This window comes from Girardinichthys multiradiatus, chromosome 11, assembly GCF_021462225.1.
Source record: "Girardinichthys multiradiatus isolate DD_20200921_A chromosome 11, DD_fGirMul_XY1, whole genome shotgun sequence".
Taxonomy (NCBI): domain Eukaryota; kingdom Metazoa; phylum Chordata; class Actinopteri; order Cyprinodontiformes; family Goodeidae; genus Girardinichthys; species Girardinichthys multiradiatus.
The window spans coordinates 14,875,206-14,891,093 of NC_061804.1; the positions used below are offsets into that span (position 1 = coordinate 14,875,206).

At 41.6% G+C, this 15,888-nt stretch overlaps 1 protein-coding gene across 4 annotated transcripts in view; it reads right to left on the minus strand.

The window, feature by feature from the left end:
- Nucleotides 1-14,925, minus strand: part of sh3pxd2b (SH3 and PX domains 2B) — a 43,234-nt gene extending 28,309 nt beyond the window's left edge. For 3 of the 4 annotated variants that reach the window (XM_047379156.1, XM_047379155.1, XM_047379154.1), the window contains exons 1-2: nt 14,527-14,924; nt 10,973-11,053 (exon numbers count right to left, since the gene is read on the minus strand). In XM_047379156.1, the coding sequence (XP_047235112.1) occupies nt 10,973-11,053; nt 14,527-14,598 (153 nt within the window). In that variant the 5' untranslated portion in view covers nt 14,599-14,924. Of the gene's footprint in view, nt 1-10,972; nt 11,054-14,526 lie in introns of all 4 variants that reach the window. The other variant, XM_047379153.1, reaches the window with a different exon arrangement.
- Between the last annotated feature and the right edge of the window lie 963 nt (nt 14,926-15,888).

Sequence of the window (15,888 nt, forward strand, 5' to 3'; positions counted from 1 at the left end):
TCTTAATAAAACTTCATTTAGAAACTGTTTCCTAAAAACTACAAAGTCAATGTGATAAAGAAAGCCCATTATTTACCACCCTTCAATGATGGAGGATGTTGTCAAAGCTAATACATCTTGAGAGATTTAAAACAGTCATACAGATACCTTTAGTTTTGTTTTTTGGATTCAGTTTTTACCCAGACCTGTCAGACATACAACGTATACATTTAATAATCACTCTAAAGCAACAAAGCACTACCGCCTTACAATAAAATTTAGAACAACGGATCAATATTATTCAATTCAGACTGATTGGCCGGGTCACTGTTGAAAGACAGACGTTCACTTCAAGGAGATGTCTTACTTGGATAAATAAAGGATATATAAATACTTTGGCTTTGAGCAGGCTGACAATGTACAAACACCAGTTCTTCAGCATGTGTGGAGAGCACCTCGGTTTCTAACGGCTTAAGAGGCGCTGCTGATGCAGACAGCACAGGACCCTGTCAACTATTACCAAGCAGCACCACCTTGAACTATAATTTATACCATTTTAGTCTGCTAAAAAGGATTCACCAAGGACGTTTGTGCTAGTAGAGTGGTATTTGAGGGCTGAAGTAAATTTAATTTCTATATGTGTAAGCCAGAAACTTTCATTCTTTCCATCATGAAGAACCTCGGAATCTTAACTGGTATGGGACTCACTTTTGGAATTTTTAACCCCCGAGTCTAGACAGGAATTGAAACTTCAAGGCCTTTATTTAATCTGCCACACAAACCCAACTGCAGTTATGTAAATTTTTGTTTGCCTGCTTTATACCATTTTCAATTGTCAAATGATCAGAAGGATAAGGTTTTTAAGTTAACTACTAGCACTGGGCCTAATTGAATAATAAAGTTATGTAGTCAACACTTGGCAGTTACAGTCATTCCTTAACAATAATGAATCTTTACACCCACCTTAGAGCCATAAGAAACAGCAGTCTTCAGCATAATGTTTAAGGTAAGATTTCACAATGTGAGTTTTTTTCCATCATGCACACCAGTTAGTTTTACTCTCAACAACAAAAACAGCCTTTACATGCATTTTGCACGTTCATTCGATATCTAAAGGCGATTAGACATTTGCACACCAACATACAAATATCATTCTCCATAAAAAAACTAGGGGTCATCTCAAATCAAGACCCGCTGGAATGTGTTTTTCTGTCAGTAACCCAAGGTAACTTATTAGGCACCATAGTTTTATATATCTGACCATTTCTTTGCATGATGCTACAAATTATTACATGAAAATGACAGGATACTTAAATTTGATTAAGCTTAATAATGCTCTTTACAAGAACATCACCCTCCACACAAATTGGCATCCTCTGGTATGGATATGTAAAAAGGTTTGAAATAAATGAATCTTCTTGTGTAACATAATTTCATAAGAAAATGCAAAGCTTTGTTCAAGCACTTTTTGTACAGTTAAGAAAATTACTTTGAAAAGCAAGTTTTTATTACAATTACTAGCGTCACAGCAGTGTCACTAGTGTTGTTATGGGAGTTTATAGAAACTGTTTATTGTCCTATACAAAATATATGTAATTTGGAAATGTCAGTTATTAATCTTTAACATGACACAGAAGTCCATTTGTTTTAGCATTTATTCAAAATGGGAAAGACAAGAGAACATGCCATTCAGTTAAGGCATGTGTGTGTCAGTAGATCTTGGTAAGTCAGAAAACAGCTTGCCTATACCTAGATTCGGAGCAATAATTAAAAACTTTGGAAGAACTGTAACTGTAACAAAATAGGCTGGAGCTGCCAACACACAACATATCTCTAAACAAAAAAAAAACTATGTAGTTTAACGATTTTCAATGCTTTTTTACATGGTATGCTAACAACTGTGGAGGGCACTGTTCAAAAATAACTTGTCATAGTAGGTCCTTGAACCGCCACCTTAACGTGGTGGAGGGGTTTGAGTGCTCAAATTATCCTAGAGGCTATGTTGTCTGGGGCCTAAATGCCCCTGGTAGGGTCTCCCATGGCAAACAGGCTCTAGGTGATGGGTTAGACAAAGAGTGGTTCAAGAATCCCTAATGAAGAACAAAATATCGAGGCACGTGACGTCGCCCGGTACGTCGGAGCCGGGGTCCCACCTGGAGCCAGGCCTGGGGTCGGGACTCGTCGGAGAGCGCCTGGTGGCTGGGTTGCTCCTCGTGGGACCCGGCCGGGCCAAGCCCGAATGAGAGACGCAAGGCCATCCCCCAGTGGGCCCACCACCTGCAGGGGGAACCGTGAGGGACCGGTGCAAAGAGGATTGGGTGGCAGACAAAGGTGGAGACCTCAGCAGCCCGATCCCCGGATGCTTAGGCTGGCTCTAGGGACGTGGAATGTCACCTTGCTGGGGGGGAAGGAGCCTGAGCTTGTGCGGGAGGTCAAGAGATATCGACTAGAAATAGTCGGGCTCGCCTCCACGCACAGCGTGGGCTCTGGAACCCATCTCCTTGAGAGGGGTTGGACTCTCTTCTACTGTGGAGTGGCCCACGGGGAGAGGCAGCGGGCCCCCAGCTCAGCCGTCTCATGTTGGGGTTTACCCCAGTGGATGAGAGGGTCGTATCCCTGTACCTTCGGGTTGGGGAGAGGTCTCTGACTATAATTTCAGCCTACGGGCCGAGTGGTAGTGCAGAGTACCCGGCCTTCTTGGCATCCCTGTCGGGGGTGCTGGATAGTGCCCCTCCCGGGGACTCCATTATTCTGCTGGTGGACTTCAACGCCCACGTGGGGAACGACAGTGACACCTGGAGAGGCGTGATTGGGAAGAATGGCCTCCCCGATCTGAATCCGAGTGGTGTTTTGTTATTGGACTTCTGTGCTAGTCACGGATTGTCCATAACGAACACCATGTTCAAACATAAGGATGTCCATCAGTGCACTTGGCACCAAGACACCCTAGGCAGGAGGTCGATGATCGACTTTGTTGTCGTATCATCAGACCTTCGGCCGCATGTTTTGGACACTCGGGTGAAGAGAGGGGCTGAGCTGTCCACTGATCACCACCTGGTGGTGAGTTGGATCCGCTGGAGGAGGAGAAAGCCGGACAGTCTTGTCAGGCCCAAGCGCATAGTGAGGATCTGCTGGGAACGCCTGGCGGAGCCCTCGGCCAGGGATGTATTCAACTCCCACCTCCGGGAGAGCTTCGACCAGATCCCAGGGGATGTTGGAGACATAGAGTCCGAGTGGACCATGTTCTTCGCATCTATTGTCGATGCTGCTGCCAGTAGCTGCGGCCGTAAGGTCTGCGGTGCCTGTCGCGGCGGCAATCCCAGAACCTGGTGGTGGACACCGGCATTAAGGGATGCTGTCAAGCTGAAGAAGGAGTCCTATCAGCTGTGGTTGGCTTGTGGGACTCCTGAGGCGGCTGACGGGTACTGTGAGGCCAAGCGTGCTGCGGCCCGGGCTGTGGCAGAGGAAAAAAAACTCGGGCCTGGGAGGAGTTTGGTGAGGCCATGGAGAAGGACTACCGGTTGGCCTCGAAGCGATTCTGGCAAACTGTCCAGCGCCTCAGGAGGGGGAAGCAGTGCTTCGCCAACACTGTTTTTAGTGGGGGCGTGAGACTGCTGACCTCGACTGAGGACATTATCGGGCGGTGGAAGGAGTACTTCGAGGATCTCCTCAATCCTGCCATCACGCATTCCGTGGTGGAAACAGAGGCTGGGGACTCGGGGTTGGACTCTTTCATCACCCAGGTTGAAGTCACCGAGGTGGTTAAAAAGCTCCGCGGTGGCAAGGCTTCAGGGGTGGATGAGATCCGCTCTGAGTACCTCAAGTCTCTGGATGTTGTAGGGCTGTCATGGTTGACACACCTCTTCAACATTGCGTGGCGGTCGGGGACAGTGCCTCTGGACTGGCAGACTGGGGTGGTGGTTCCCCTTCATAAGAAGGGTGACTGGAGGGTGTGTTCCAACTACAGGGGGATCACACTCCTCAGCCTCCCTGGTAAGGCCTACGCCAGGGTATTGGAGAGGAGAGTCCGACCGATAGTCGAACCTCGGCTTCAGGAGGAGCAGTGTGGTTTTTGTCCCGGCCGTGGAACACTGGACCAGCTCTATACCCTCTACAGGGTGCTCGAGGGTTCATGGGAGTTTGCCCAACCGGTTCACATGTGTTTTGTGGACCTGGAGAAGGCATTCGACTGTGTCCCTCGTGATGCCCTGTGGGGGTTGCTCCAGGAGTATGGAATCGGAGGACCTTTATTAGGGGCCATCTGGTCCCTGTACGAGCAGAGCAGGAGTTTGGTCCGCATTGCCGGCACTAAGTCGGACCTGTTCCCGGTGCATGTTGGACTCCGGCAGGGCTGCCCTTTGTCACCGATCCTGTTCATAACTTTTATGGACAGGATTTCTAGACGCAGCCAAGGGCCGGAGGGGGTCTGGTTTGGGGACCAGTGGATTTCGTCTCTTCTTTTTACGGATGACGTGGTCCTGCTGGCCCCCTCTAGCCAAGACCTACGGCATGCGCTGTGGCGGTTCGCAGCCGAGTGTGAAGCGGCTGGGATGAGGATCAGCTCTTTCAAGTCCGAGGCCATGGTACTCGACCGGAAAAGGGTGGCTTGTCCTCTTCAGGTTGGAGGGGAGTTCCTGCCTCAAGTGGAGGAGTTTAAGTATCTCGGGGTCTTGTTCACGAGTGAGGGAAGAATGGAGCGGGAGATCGACAGACGGATCGGTGCGTCTGCCACAGTAATGGGGGTGCTGTGCCGGTTCGTTGTGGTGAAGAGAGAGCTGAGCCGAAAAGCAAAGCTATCAATTTACTGGTCGGTCTACGTTCCTACCCTCACCTATGGCCATGAACTTTGGGTCATGACCGAAAGAACAAGATCCCGGATACAAGCGGCTGAAATGAGCTTCCTCCGTAGGGTGGCCGGGCACTCCCTTAGAGATAGGGTGAGGAGCTCGGCCATCCGGGAGGGGCTCGGAGTAGTGCCGCTGCTCCTCCACATCGAGAGGAGCCAGTTGAGGTGGCTCGAGCATCTATACCGGATGCCTCCTGGACGCCTTCCGGTGTTCCAGGCACGTCCCACCGGGAGGAGGCCCAGGGGACGGCCCAGGACACGCTGGAGGGACTATGTCTCTCGGCTGGCCTGGGAACGCCTTGGGCTCCCTCTGGAGGAACTGGTGGATGTGTCTGGAGAGAGGGACGTCTGGGCGTCTCTGCTGAGTCTGCTGCCCCCGCGACCCGGTCCCGGATAAGGGAAGACGACGAGTACGAGTAGTAGGTTATCCTAAACCCTTTGAAACAAATCCATAAAAAAATGACGTCTTTACAGTAGAACCAGTTATTTCCCTAAAGTACGTGTAATCAAAACAGCCAGTTTTCATTGTATTTAATAGCAGAAAAGTATCAACATCAACAAATATGTCTTTTATAAATTAGTATCCACAGCACATATTAAATAGATGCATGTATTCAATTTAAGCCGCCAATTTATTGCTAACATAAAAATATATTAGGGCTAAACCACAGTAGCAAAAAAAGGAAAGATGTTGAAAAAGTATGGAGGCCAAAAGAGGTCGAGCTTAAAATGCATCAATCTGCTTAAGACTCAGACAGTTAGTGACACGGAACCACCTTAGGAATGCAAGGATAAACACAGAGGCAGCCCAGCCAGACAGAGAAAAAGAAGATCCAATGCCCCACACAGTGTAATTGTTCCCATGTGTTTGGCTAGGACTGCAAACACATCCCAGTCTCTGTGTCTACTCTGAACCTTGTATCTACTCTGTAATCAGAGCCACTCAAAGAAAAAAAAACATTTGGAGACATAAAGAGACCTTCCCTACAAAACATCATTTACGTCATACACACAGGATCAAATTTTCATGCTCTAAGGGAAACTCTTTAGCTGCTCAAAGCACCATGGATGCTTAGTTGCTCCTATTACAATACTGAAATGAGCTTTGCTTTGAGGGCGGGTTCCAGTGTATGATATACAGAATAAGTTGTTTTGCCCTCTGACTGGGTATCCTGTTGGTGTCAGTTATGTAACTCTAAAACAATTTATTAATTCAAAACCACTGACTCTATTCACTAAATGCTTGAGGGATTGCTCTTGCCCAACAACTTATATGGAAATTAACTGCAAATCATATACAAAAGAAGCACAAATCTCCCAACTGTGATATCAACACTGACCTTAAAGTTACTTATCCTCAATTAAAAGGTCATTTGAGTTACTTCACATAAAATTCAATCCATCCACATCCACTGATCCTGTATGGTGAAATTAAACACAAAATAATCAACACGTCTAAAAGCACAGAACAAAACATATGTCAACAACTGACGAGACAAAATCTGTTCAGTGAGATATATATAATTTTAACTTAGGTTGAATGACAGAGGATACTGGAAACTACTTTCTGAGTCAGTGAGCAACCTTATCACATAGGACTAAAATTAATCTTGTCTGTATCTATTTTCACTACAATATTTAAGCAGATGCATAGTATTGATGTGCAAGACTGTCGAATGGGAGGATGAAGAAAAACTACATCTAGAAACTGCAATTTCTGGCTTTTTTTTTTTTTTTTTTGGCAAAATAGCCCAAACTCTGTCAGATTGGTTAAAGAGTGTCAGTGAAATATACATTCCCATGTCCAGTCTGAATTTTGGATCATCTTAACACATGAATATGGTTTGATATAAACCATTGTAGCTCTGGCTGTGTGTTTAAGGTTGTTGTCCTGCTTGAAGGTGAACCTCTGCCCCAGTCTCAAGTCTTTTGCAGCCTCTAGCAAATTGTCTCTTCTAATGGCTTTCTTTCAACAATCCCTATCTTACCGTCACTCCTCCACAAAGGCCAATTTTGTGGACTGCACACCTAATGGCTATCTTATCAACCGATCATCCCAAATAAGCAGTGGGAAAATCAGTAGGTCTTTTGGCTGCTTGTTGGATTAATGCTCTCCTTGTCAGTTTCGATGAATAATTAGTGGGTTTGCAGAAATCCCATGTTTTTTACATTTTGAGATAAAGAACTGATGTTTAAAGCTCAGGGTATTGTTATGTAACCATAACCAGCTTTAAACACTGTACCCCTAATCGGTCTGTTGTGTCTTTATAATGCTTTTATCAAATGTGTTCACCAATGTTGTCTTGCTAACCTCTAAGGCCTTCGCAGAACATCTATATTAATTCTAACATTAAATTAAACACAGCTGGATTCTATTTACTAACTAGGTGAGTGATAAAGGCAATGGGCTGCACTGGATTTCATTTAGGGGTATAAGAGTAAAAAAATCTAAATACAATGCATACCACATTCTTCAGATATTTTGTTGAAAAAAATGTTTAAAATATTTTTTTTCTCACACTTCGCAATGCACTGTCAGCGTGTGAATGTGTGTATGAAGGGATGGATGACTGATTGTCGTCTAAAGCGCTTTGGGGTCTCTGGGGACTTGATAAAGCACTATACAAGTGCAGACCATTTTCTATTTACCAAGTGTCCCCCTCTTTCTATTAACTTCGAGCCACAAAATTCTGATACGACAATGTCAGTGCTCTCACTAGCACACATGCCATTAAAAATTATAAATAAATAAAAACAACCAAACAAAAAAGACTTGTTGGGGTTTATCTTACGCATCAACAGTTTTGTTCCAGCTGAGATGACGGCTTGTAGTCAGTGACACATTCAGAGTTTCCTTCCGATAGTTTCTTTGTTATTATAAAGTCTTGCTGAATCACACAAAAATAGCAACATGTCGCAGAGTAAGACACAGGCTGCCAAGAAAAACGTTAAAAAAAGGATGAATGACTGGAAATGATGACGTGGCGCTTAACAAGAAGAGTTATATATGGCAGCATTGCATTACCATGGCCAGTCACCTGGACCCTGTGTCTTTGCCTTTATCTTTATGAACATTGTAACTGATCAAAATAATACATTAACCTTTTACAAAAATCCTGAAATACAAATTTAGAACTTCTCATTAGATTATATGGTTTTTTTTTGTCAATCTAAGCCAATCACAGCTGATAAATATTACATTGCCTCACCACAAGCTGCCACCAAAGCAGGAAGCAGAAGAATGGCATGGCGGGGGTGAGGTCACATGGGAAAGCCCCAGCTGAAAATACCTCGGACAAGACCATCAGATTCCATGACAGTGATAGTGACATATACATCACAACTGGTAATATGATAAAGAAACATTGCATACTGTGTTACAATATGGTAATTTTGGCAGGGGCGTAAATGAGAGCAGCATATCTGAGAAGATGATGGTCAAATCCTAAACCTTTCAGATTTTTTATTAGTCTCAACAGCTATACCAACCAAAACAAATAAATAATATAATAGGTTATGGCATACTATGAATACTCCAACAGATAAGAACAGATTAGCTAAAGTACTGATTGTGCTTTAAGCTGAGTAGTTAAAAGAAAAGCAGTTTAAGGTAATATTTATATATTTGATGCAAGAGTGGTCTGATTTTCATTGCAGTAAGCTTGTATTTTCCCCCATTTCTCAATCAAGGACATTTAATTTTAACAGGTAACTATCTTTATTGGCTGACTGTCGACGGATTTTTTTAAAGCTGCATAAGCGCACATTGGGCCTTTGTAGATGAAGGTCTTCAAAGAGATTTGGATAAAAAGAAAATGTCCAGCATGATTTAAAGGTAAAGAAATGAATACAATTCCAGTTAGGCATGAGCTGGTTACCGGTATCACACGATTAAAAAGTAGCAAAAAGTTTCAATCAAACCATTCCTGCAGTTAAAGTTCATTTAATAAGATGCCAGAGGTTTTGAGTTTTCTCCTGTTTGAAATATAGGGCTGTGCAGTGCTACCCCAACCCCACAAGTTGCTGAGCACTGATGGTCTGCTGGTTAAACAAAACTACACGTTTACGATAAGTCTCAAGCAAAACAAATTAAGCTCTTTGGAAAAATGTCTGGTCACATAAACACAAACAGTCTTGATTTGGAAACTTAGGAAGCCCCATCCAATTAAAAGGTACGTACAGATTTGTTGAAATGAGGTTCTATGAACTTATCGATAATAGTTCCTTTCCCATGTTTTAGCTGACTTTAGCCAATTCCAACTGAAAATGGTCATATCAGTAGGATATAATGCTATGTTGGCCGATATTAACAGTGTACAGTTTCACATGGGACCATTATTACATTTGGTGCCATTTTTTAGGCTGAACAACATCCGTATTCCTATGGCTGCTGCATCTGATTATCAACTTGTCAGTCTATTCTAGCTCCAACAAGAATGGAGTAAAGTTTTGGATTTGCTGTGGTTGTGCGACAGGATCAAATATATTTTCCTGAGCTTTCTAGGTCTTGTAGCTGTTTAAAAATTATCCCAACGGACTCAAGATTGGCTGAATCGCCAAGTCAGCTGATGAGGTGGATTCATGCAGCTCTTATTCCTCCTTGTTTCCAACATTCCTGTAATGTATTTACTTCCTCAACAAGCTCAAGATATGACATCTTTCTACTACAGGCAAGGACACCACTACCGGAAGGTTTACAGGACCTCAATTTAAAACTCCGAACTAACTCTTTAAATCAAATTACACATACTGTGAAAATGTGGTGTTTTTACTCAAGGTTTACATACATATCTAATGCAGACCTGTGTTTTATTTCAGTTGACCCAGCAGAAAAAAAACAAAACAAAAAAACATGAAATGGTTATAACATACTGGTGCTGTTTACCACCCAGAGAAAATAAGACACAAAAGTCAAAGTAATACCTTTTCAGCCTACCTGTGTTTACTAAGTTAATATTACACTGTTACTTTGTTTATAACTAAAAATACTATATTATTGTGGTGATACATCACTGAAAGAAAGGTGATATGAGTAATGAATAAATATGAGTGCAACATGAGCAAATTATCCCATTGACAATCATTACAGGTTCAAATGAATGCAATTAGTAATGAAACAGTCTTTGTTTACATTACATTGGCAGCTTCAGGGAAGCTTCGATGACACATTACATGACCTTGTTTCTCTTCTCATGTTTAACTATTTTAATGAAGAAACAGGAATTGAATTCAGTTAGGTTTGACTACGTGCTTGCCTAAATGACTGCATGCTCATTAATTGCAATCTCTTTACGTTGTATCTTGCAGTCAGTGCTCTCCAAGCTTTGATGCAGCCAGCCTCCTAAGATCCATTACCTTCAAAGGAAGAAAGGAAAGTATGATACTAATGAGATTTCCTCCTTGTGCAAGACACACACTGGCAATAGCGTGATGTTTGAATGACTCAGACATTTCTGTGGTCATCAGTGTGGTCATTACATTGATCAATGTCCTCTGTTAACTTCAATGGGACATTGAGTCTTCTCACACAGTTTTATTACCAGTATTATATGGGTGGAGCAACTGAGATGCTGCTTCTATGGTTGAGAAGGTCCTCGCATACTATGTTGCTAAATGTATTTGGCCACTTTCCATCGTACGAAATTAACTTCAATGAGATCCCATTCTTAATACAAAGGCTTTAATATCAAATTGCCCTACCTCCTGCTACAACAGCTTCAACTCTTCAGGGAAGGAGGTCTACAAGCTTTACAAATGTGTTTATGGAAATTTATGACCATTATTCCAGGAGAGCAGACACTGATATGAGACGAGAACACCAAACGTGCCTATCAAGTTAGTTCATGTCAATAAGAACTGAAAACATTGTTTACTGTTTTGATCAAAGAGTGTCACAAATGAATTTACCTGATTTGAGTGAGAGATTTAAGATTTTTCAATGTTATTTTTTCCACAGCAGTTTTTGTTATTTCAGTGTTTCTCTTGATTTTCAGATCTATGAATGGTGCAAACAAAATTGGATGGGTTTTTTATTTTATTTAAATTAGGAGTCCAGCAGGCAGCCTGCAGGATGTAACAAGCCAGATGTGGCCCACAGGCAGTGAATTGCCCAGATCTGCACATACACATCCTAATACATACACTCACCTGGAGGTCAAAGAACTTGCTGTAGCGCCTGTAAATGGTTTCTGTATTACCGTCACTCCAGGACACTTTGATGATGTAAACCTTGCAAAGACAAAGAGAAATGAGGATTATATAAGTACATACTGATGCAAAAATATGGCATTATTTCAAGCTACCTGAAACACCAAACCAAGATGATTTTTGTGTCAAATCTCAAGTTTAGCATCTTAGTATATAGAAGAAGTGTTGTAACTCCAATAGGGCTGTACAGAAACGGCAGACAGCACTGACAAACTTAAAAAAAAAACTTTTTCATCAGGATATTTTATTATTTCACTTCCCAGGGTGTTTGAATCACTTCCTGCCTAACACTGAACCATTATCCTGTATAGATGCAGCAGATTAGCTTTACAGACAATCATTATGAAACGAACTGACACCAAACATTCTCTAATCGACTTATACATCTAGTGGTTGCTATCTCTAAAAAAATATATAGACTATTAGGATATTAGTAGATTACTATACATATAACTACATGATGTAAGCAACTAAAAGCTTACCATTATCATGTGGACAAACTAATATTGCAACACATCTAAGCTAATCACCAGGGTCTGGAGGAAGCAGACAGTTTTCAACATGATCTCTACTAAAAGAAAGAGCACAGAGGAGGGAGGTGATTGGAAACTCCCTGGTGGCTCACTGGGTCTGGCTTACTGCTGCTGGCCTGACTCCCAGACCTTCTCTGGCCTAGCTCTGTCTTGAAGGGCAGTAGAGTCAGATATTGCTAAATAGCCATGTAGGGGAACTGTTTTGATAAAATTTAAAGAGCTATATACTGCGAGTTTGTGTCTGTGAACATAAGGAACAGAGACCAAGCTATTTTTCACAATAACAAGAGAGCAAAGGTTACATATTTTAGTCTGGTTATCATGCTCTAGGCTGCTATCACTAAACAGAAGGAAAATTTAAATTACTTTGAATTCAACAGAAGCATAAAAAAGAGCTCATAAGCACACCTTAGATTTCTGGAAGATTTCAAGTGATGAGTGAAGAGAATATAAAAAGCAAGTCATAGAGCCACATGGTTTTAATATGAGTCTAAGCAGACAGATGGAGAAGACACAAGGCCAAGAGCACTCCTTGTCCTTTACCACCAGCACTCACAGCGGTTCACTGCCTGTTTGTCCCAAGTTGAATTTTTCACACGTACAGTATATCATGGATGCAAGCCAGAACATTCATAGAAGCATGCATACAGGGACGCTGAACTACCACAAACACCTGCTATGGTGGCTATCAGTGTTGGTTCTTCTTGCTCATACGGTTTGGAGTGACTGTCCATTTGCAGGCAAATGCACCCACGTTTCGCAGTTCCCACCAAACGAACAAAAGCTCCTTTGTATAACAAATGCAGAAAAGTTAGAAATGAGGCTTTGTCGTTTTGGCATTCTTGTCCATTAAACTGTAGGGCTTGCTGAGAGAAAATAAATTATTGCTTGTATATTTTTTTAATTCTCTCCCTTTCTCTAAAGAATTAAAAAATAACCCCATGGTCGCAGAATACAAATCCTCAAATTAGTCGACAAATACAAAAAAGGAATATAAAATTATTTATTTCAATAATTCTAATAAACAAACAATATAATATCTTCATGCTATGGCTATAAATACTAGATAAGACTAATGATTAGGACAATTGTCCACAGTGACATAATTGCTGCCAATGTGATGGAATTAGAAAACCTGGTGTGACTTCTTTGTCTGTCATGCCAGAAGGCATGTTTTTCAGGCTTAACTGAAGGACCTGATGCATGAAAAAGCTTGAGATCTCACTGCCTAATGTGTTTCCTTGGGGCCTTCCCATTTTGTTCACAAGAAAACGGTGCTTTGCAAAAGTCCTGATATCCCTTGACCTTTTCCACATTTTCTGACATTGTAATCTCAAACTTCAATTTATTTTAATGGCATTTTAACTGTTAGATCAGCACAAAGTAGCACATAATTATGAAGTTGAAAGAAAATTATAGTCTTCATATGTTAATTACAAAAATAAGAGTCCAAAAAGTCTAGAACAATGTTATTACAGCTGCAAGTCTGAAAGAAGTATGTCTCTATCATCTTTGCAAGACTAGAAATGGTAATTTTTGGCACTTATCCTCTGCATAAATCGCTGAAGTTTAGTCAGATTGGATCAAAAGAGTATCTGAACAGCAATTTTCATGCCTCATCATAAAAGCCCAGACAGATTTGGAATTTGACATGATCTATCTGACCCATGGATAGGATTTTATCTAAACCTCTGGGTAAATTTGCTGTTTAATTTTAATACCAGTAAAAAAAGAGTTTTTGGAAAAATGTTCAAATGTCAGGTATAATTTTATTCAAATGTAAAACAAAATCTGAAAATATAATAAATTCTATTCACATAAATTTTGGTTCTGATCCCTATTTGGCCAAACTGAATCAAATATGACAAAAATATTAAACAAATATAGCTCTAATCTATCTATCTATCTATCTATCTATCTATCTATCTATCTATCTATCTATCTATCTATCTATCTATCTATCTATCTATCTATCTATCTATCTATCTATCTATCTATCTATCTATCTATTTAAAAGTGGCACAATTATGTAGCCGAGGTACAGAACTACTAAGACTGAAATGGTACACAAAGACGGGAGTACAAAAGCACTCGTACCCACTGTGACCCTGACTGCAATTTAGCAATCCAGCTAGAAGGTCTTGTGCAACAGGTTTTCCTCTAGGATTTTGCTGTACTTAGTTTCATCCCTATGCCGCTACTGAAGAAGTGTGTCCCTACAGCATGATGCTTCCACCACCATGTTTCACATGATTATGATTTGTTCATGGTTTATGCAGTGTTTCTTTTCCCCTACAAAGAGCATTTTGCCTGTAGGCAAAGAGGTTAAGTTTAGTTTCATCTGACCAGAGCACCTTTTTCCACATGGTTTCTTTGCCCCATATGTAATAAAATGTTAAAAAGCGCCAAGGGTGTAAATGCTTCTTCAAGGAACTGTAAACAGCTCAAATTTAGACTTTGAATCAAGTTGTCTGGTGTCAATGCGCTACAATGTCAATATTCAAATACACAACAAACACATGACATCGGAAATTACTTGAATATAGGAATAGTTGAGGGTATTATAGAACATATGAACAACAATGAAAGCCAAAACCTACAAGAGACTTTCAATCACATTCAAGAGAAAGAGTTTTTTTTTTTGTGGGTCCCTTTGGGTAATACTACACACAAACAGCGGCTTTTGTCTCTTCCTCTCTGCGAGTTGTTGGTATCTAAGTTTCTTAATAATTGTCCTACTTCCCTACTTTTGGTTTTCAGGATAAAATCAAACTTAACTATAATACAAATCAGATCAATGTTTTAAAAAAATAATATGCTGGGAATGTCTAATTGTTCCTTTGCGCTAGTTTGGTAAAGTGTAATCTGACACTGTTGTTACTTTTCCTGATTGTAAAAAAGAGGCAGAACAGAATAATCTCGGCATGTTGCTGCTAGAATCATCCAAATAAAGGAGCTTACATAGTGTTTGTTGGGATTCCTTCGCTTCTGGACATCTTGCACGGTTACTTCTTGCACGGTGCGCCGCGTCATGATGTCCTTCTCTTCCGCTGACCGTAACAACAGAACACAGAAATCCCACTGCAAGTTTTCTACGAGCGATCACACCCGGTTAGAAAAGTTTGCTTTTTCACGGCGAATCTCTTTGTCATCCGCGCAATTCCGATCCGTCACCTGTGGCGGCAACAAACCCAGTTTTCCGCAAAATTACTGCGTCAGATTTCTTGTCCAACATTCGTCGATTTGTGCATAAAGGTCTGTGGATCCTGGACCTCCTCTTTTCTTTCTTTCCTTGTTGTGCCGTATCTCGATCCTCTTACGACTCCACAACCAAACTCCCAGCCTATCCCAGCTCGCCCACTCCCATCTGAGCAGCTGGAAAGCACTACTTTGCTCCATGGACCAGCCCTATGGCGTCACAGTTAACCACATGCTGATCCAGCGCTTATCAAAAGGTCCTTTTATGTCCACTTATTTGTTTAATTTACATCAAACTGTTTGGCAACATTCAGGGACCTATTTTGTTAAAATCCAACCTGTAATTTAAATATTTTTGAATCTTATTCTGCACAAAATAGTCTAAGTCGGTAAAAAGAAATGAGAAAAAATAAATATATAATAAAGGAAAAAAAGAAAAACTGAAAATTGTCATGTGCATATCTATCCACCCCCTTTCATAAAGCCCCTAAAGAGTTCTTCTGCAATCAATTACCTTCAAAATCACATCTTAGGGAAAAAAGCTCACCTGTATGCAATATACAGGGGTTGGACAATGAAACTGAAACACCTGGTTTTAGACCACAATAATTTATTAGTATGGTGTAGGGCCTCCTTTTGCGGCCAATACAGCGTCAATTTGTCTTGGGAATGACATATACAAGTCCTGCACAGTGGTCAGAGGGATTTTAAGCCATTCTTCTTGCAGGATAGGGGCCAGGTCACTACGTGATACTGGTGGAGGAAAACGTTTCCTGACTTGCTCCTCCAAAACACCCCAAAGTGGCTCAATAATATTTAGATCTGGTGACTGTGCAGGCCATGGGAGATGTTCAACTTCACTTTCATGTTCATCAAACCAATCTTTCACCAGTCTTCCTGTGTGTATTGGTGCATTGTCATCCTGATACACGGCACTGCCTTCAGGATACAATGTTTGAACCATTGGATGCACATGGTCTTCAAGAATGGTTCAGTAGTCCTTGGCAGTGACGCGCCTATCTAGCACAAGTATTGGGCCAAGGGAATGCCATGATATGGCAGCCCAAACCATCACTGATCCACCCCCATGCTTCACTCTGGACATGCAACAGTCTGGGTGGTACG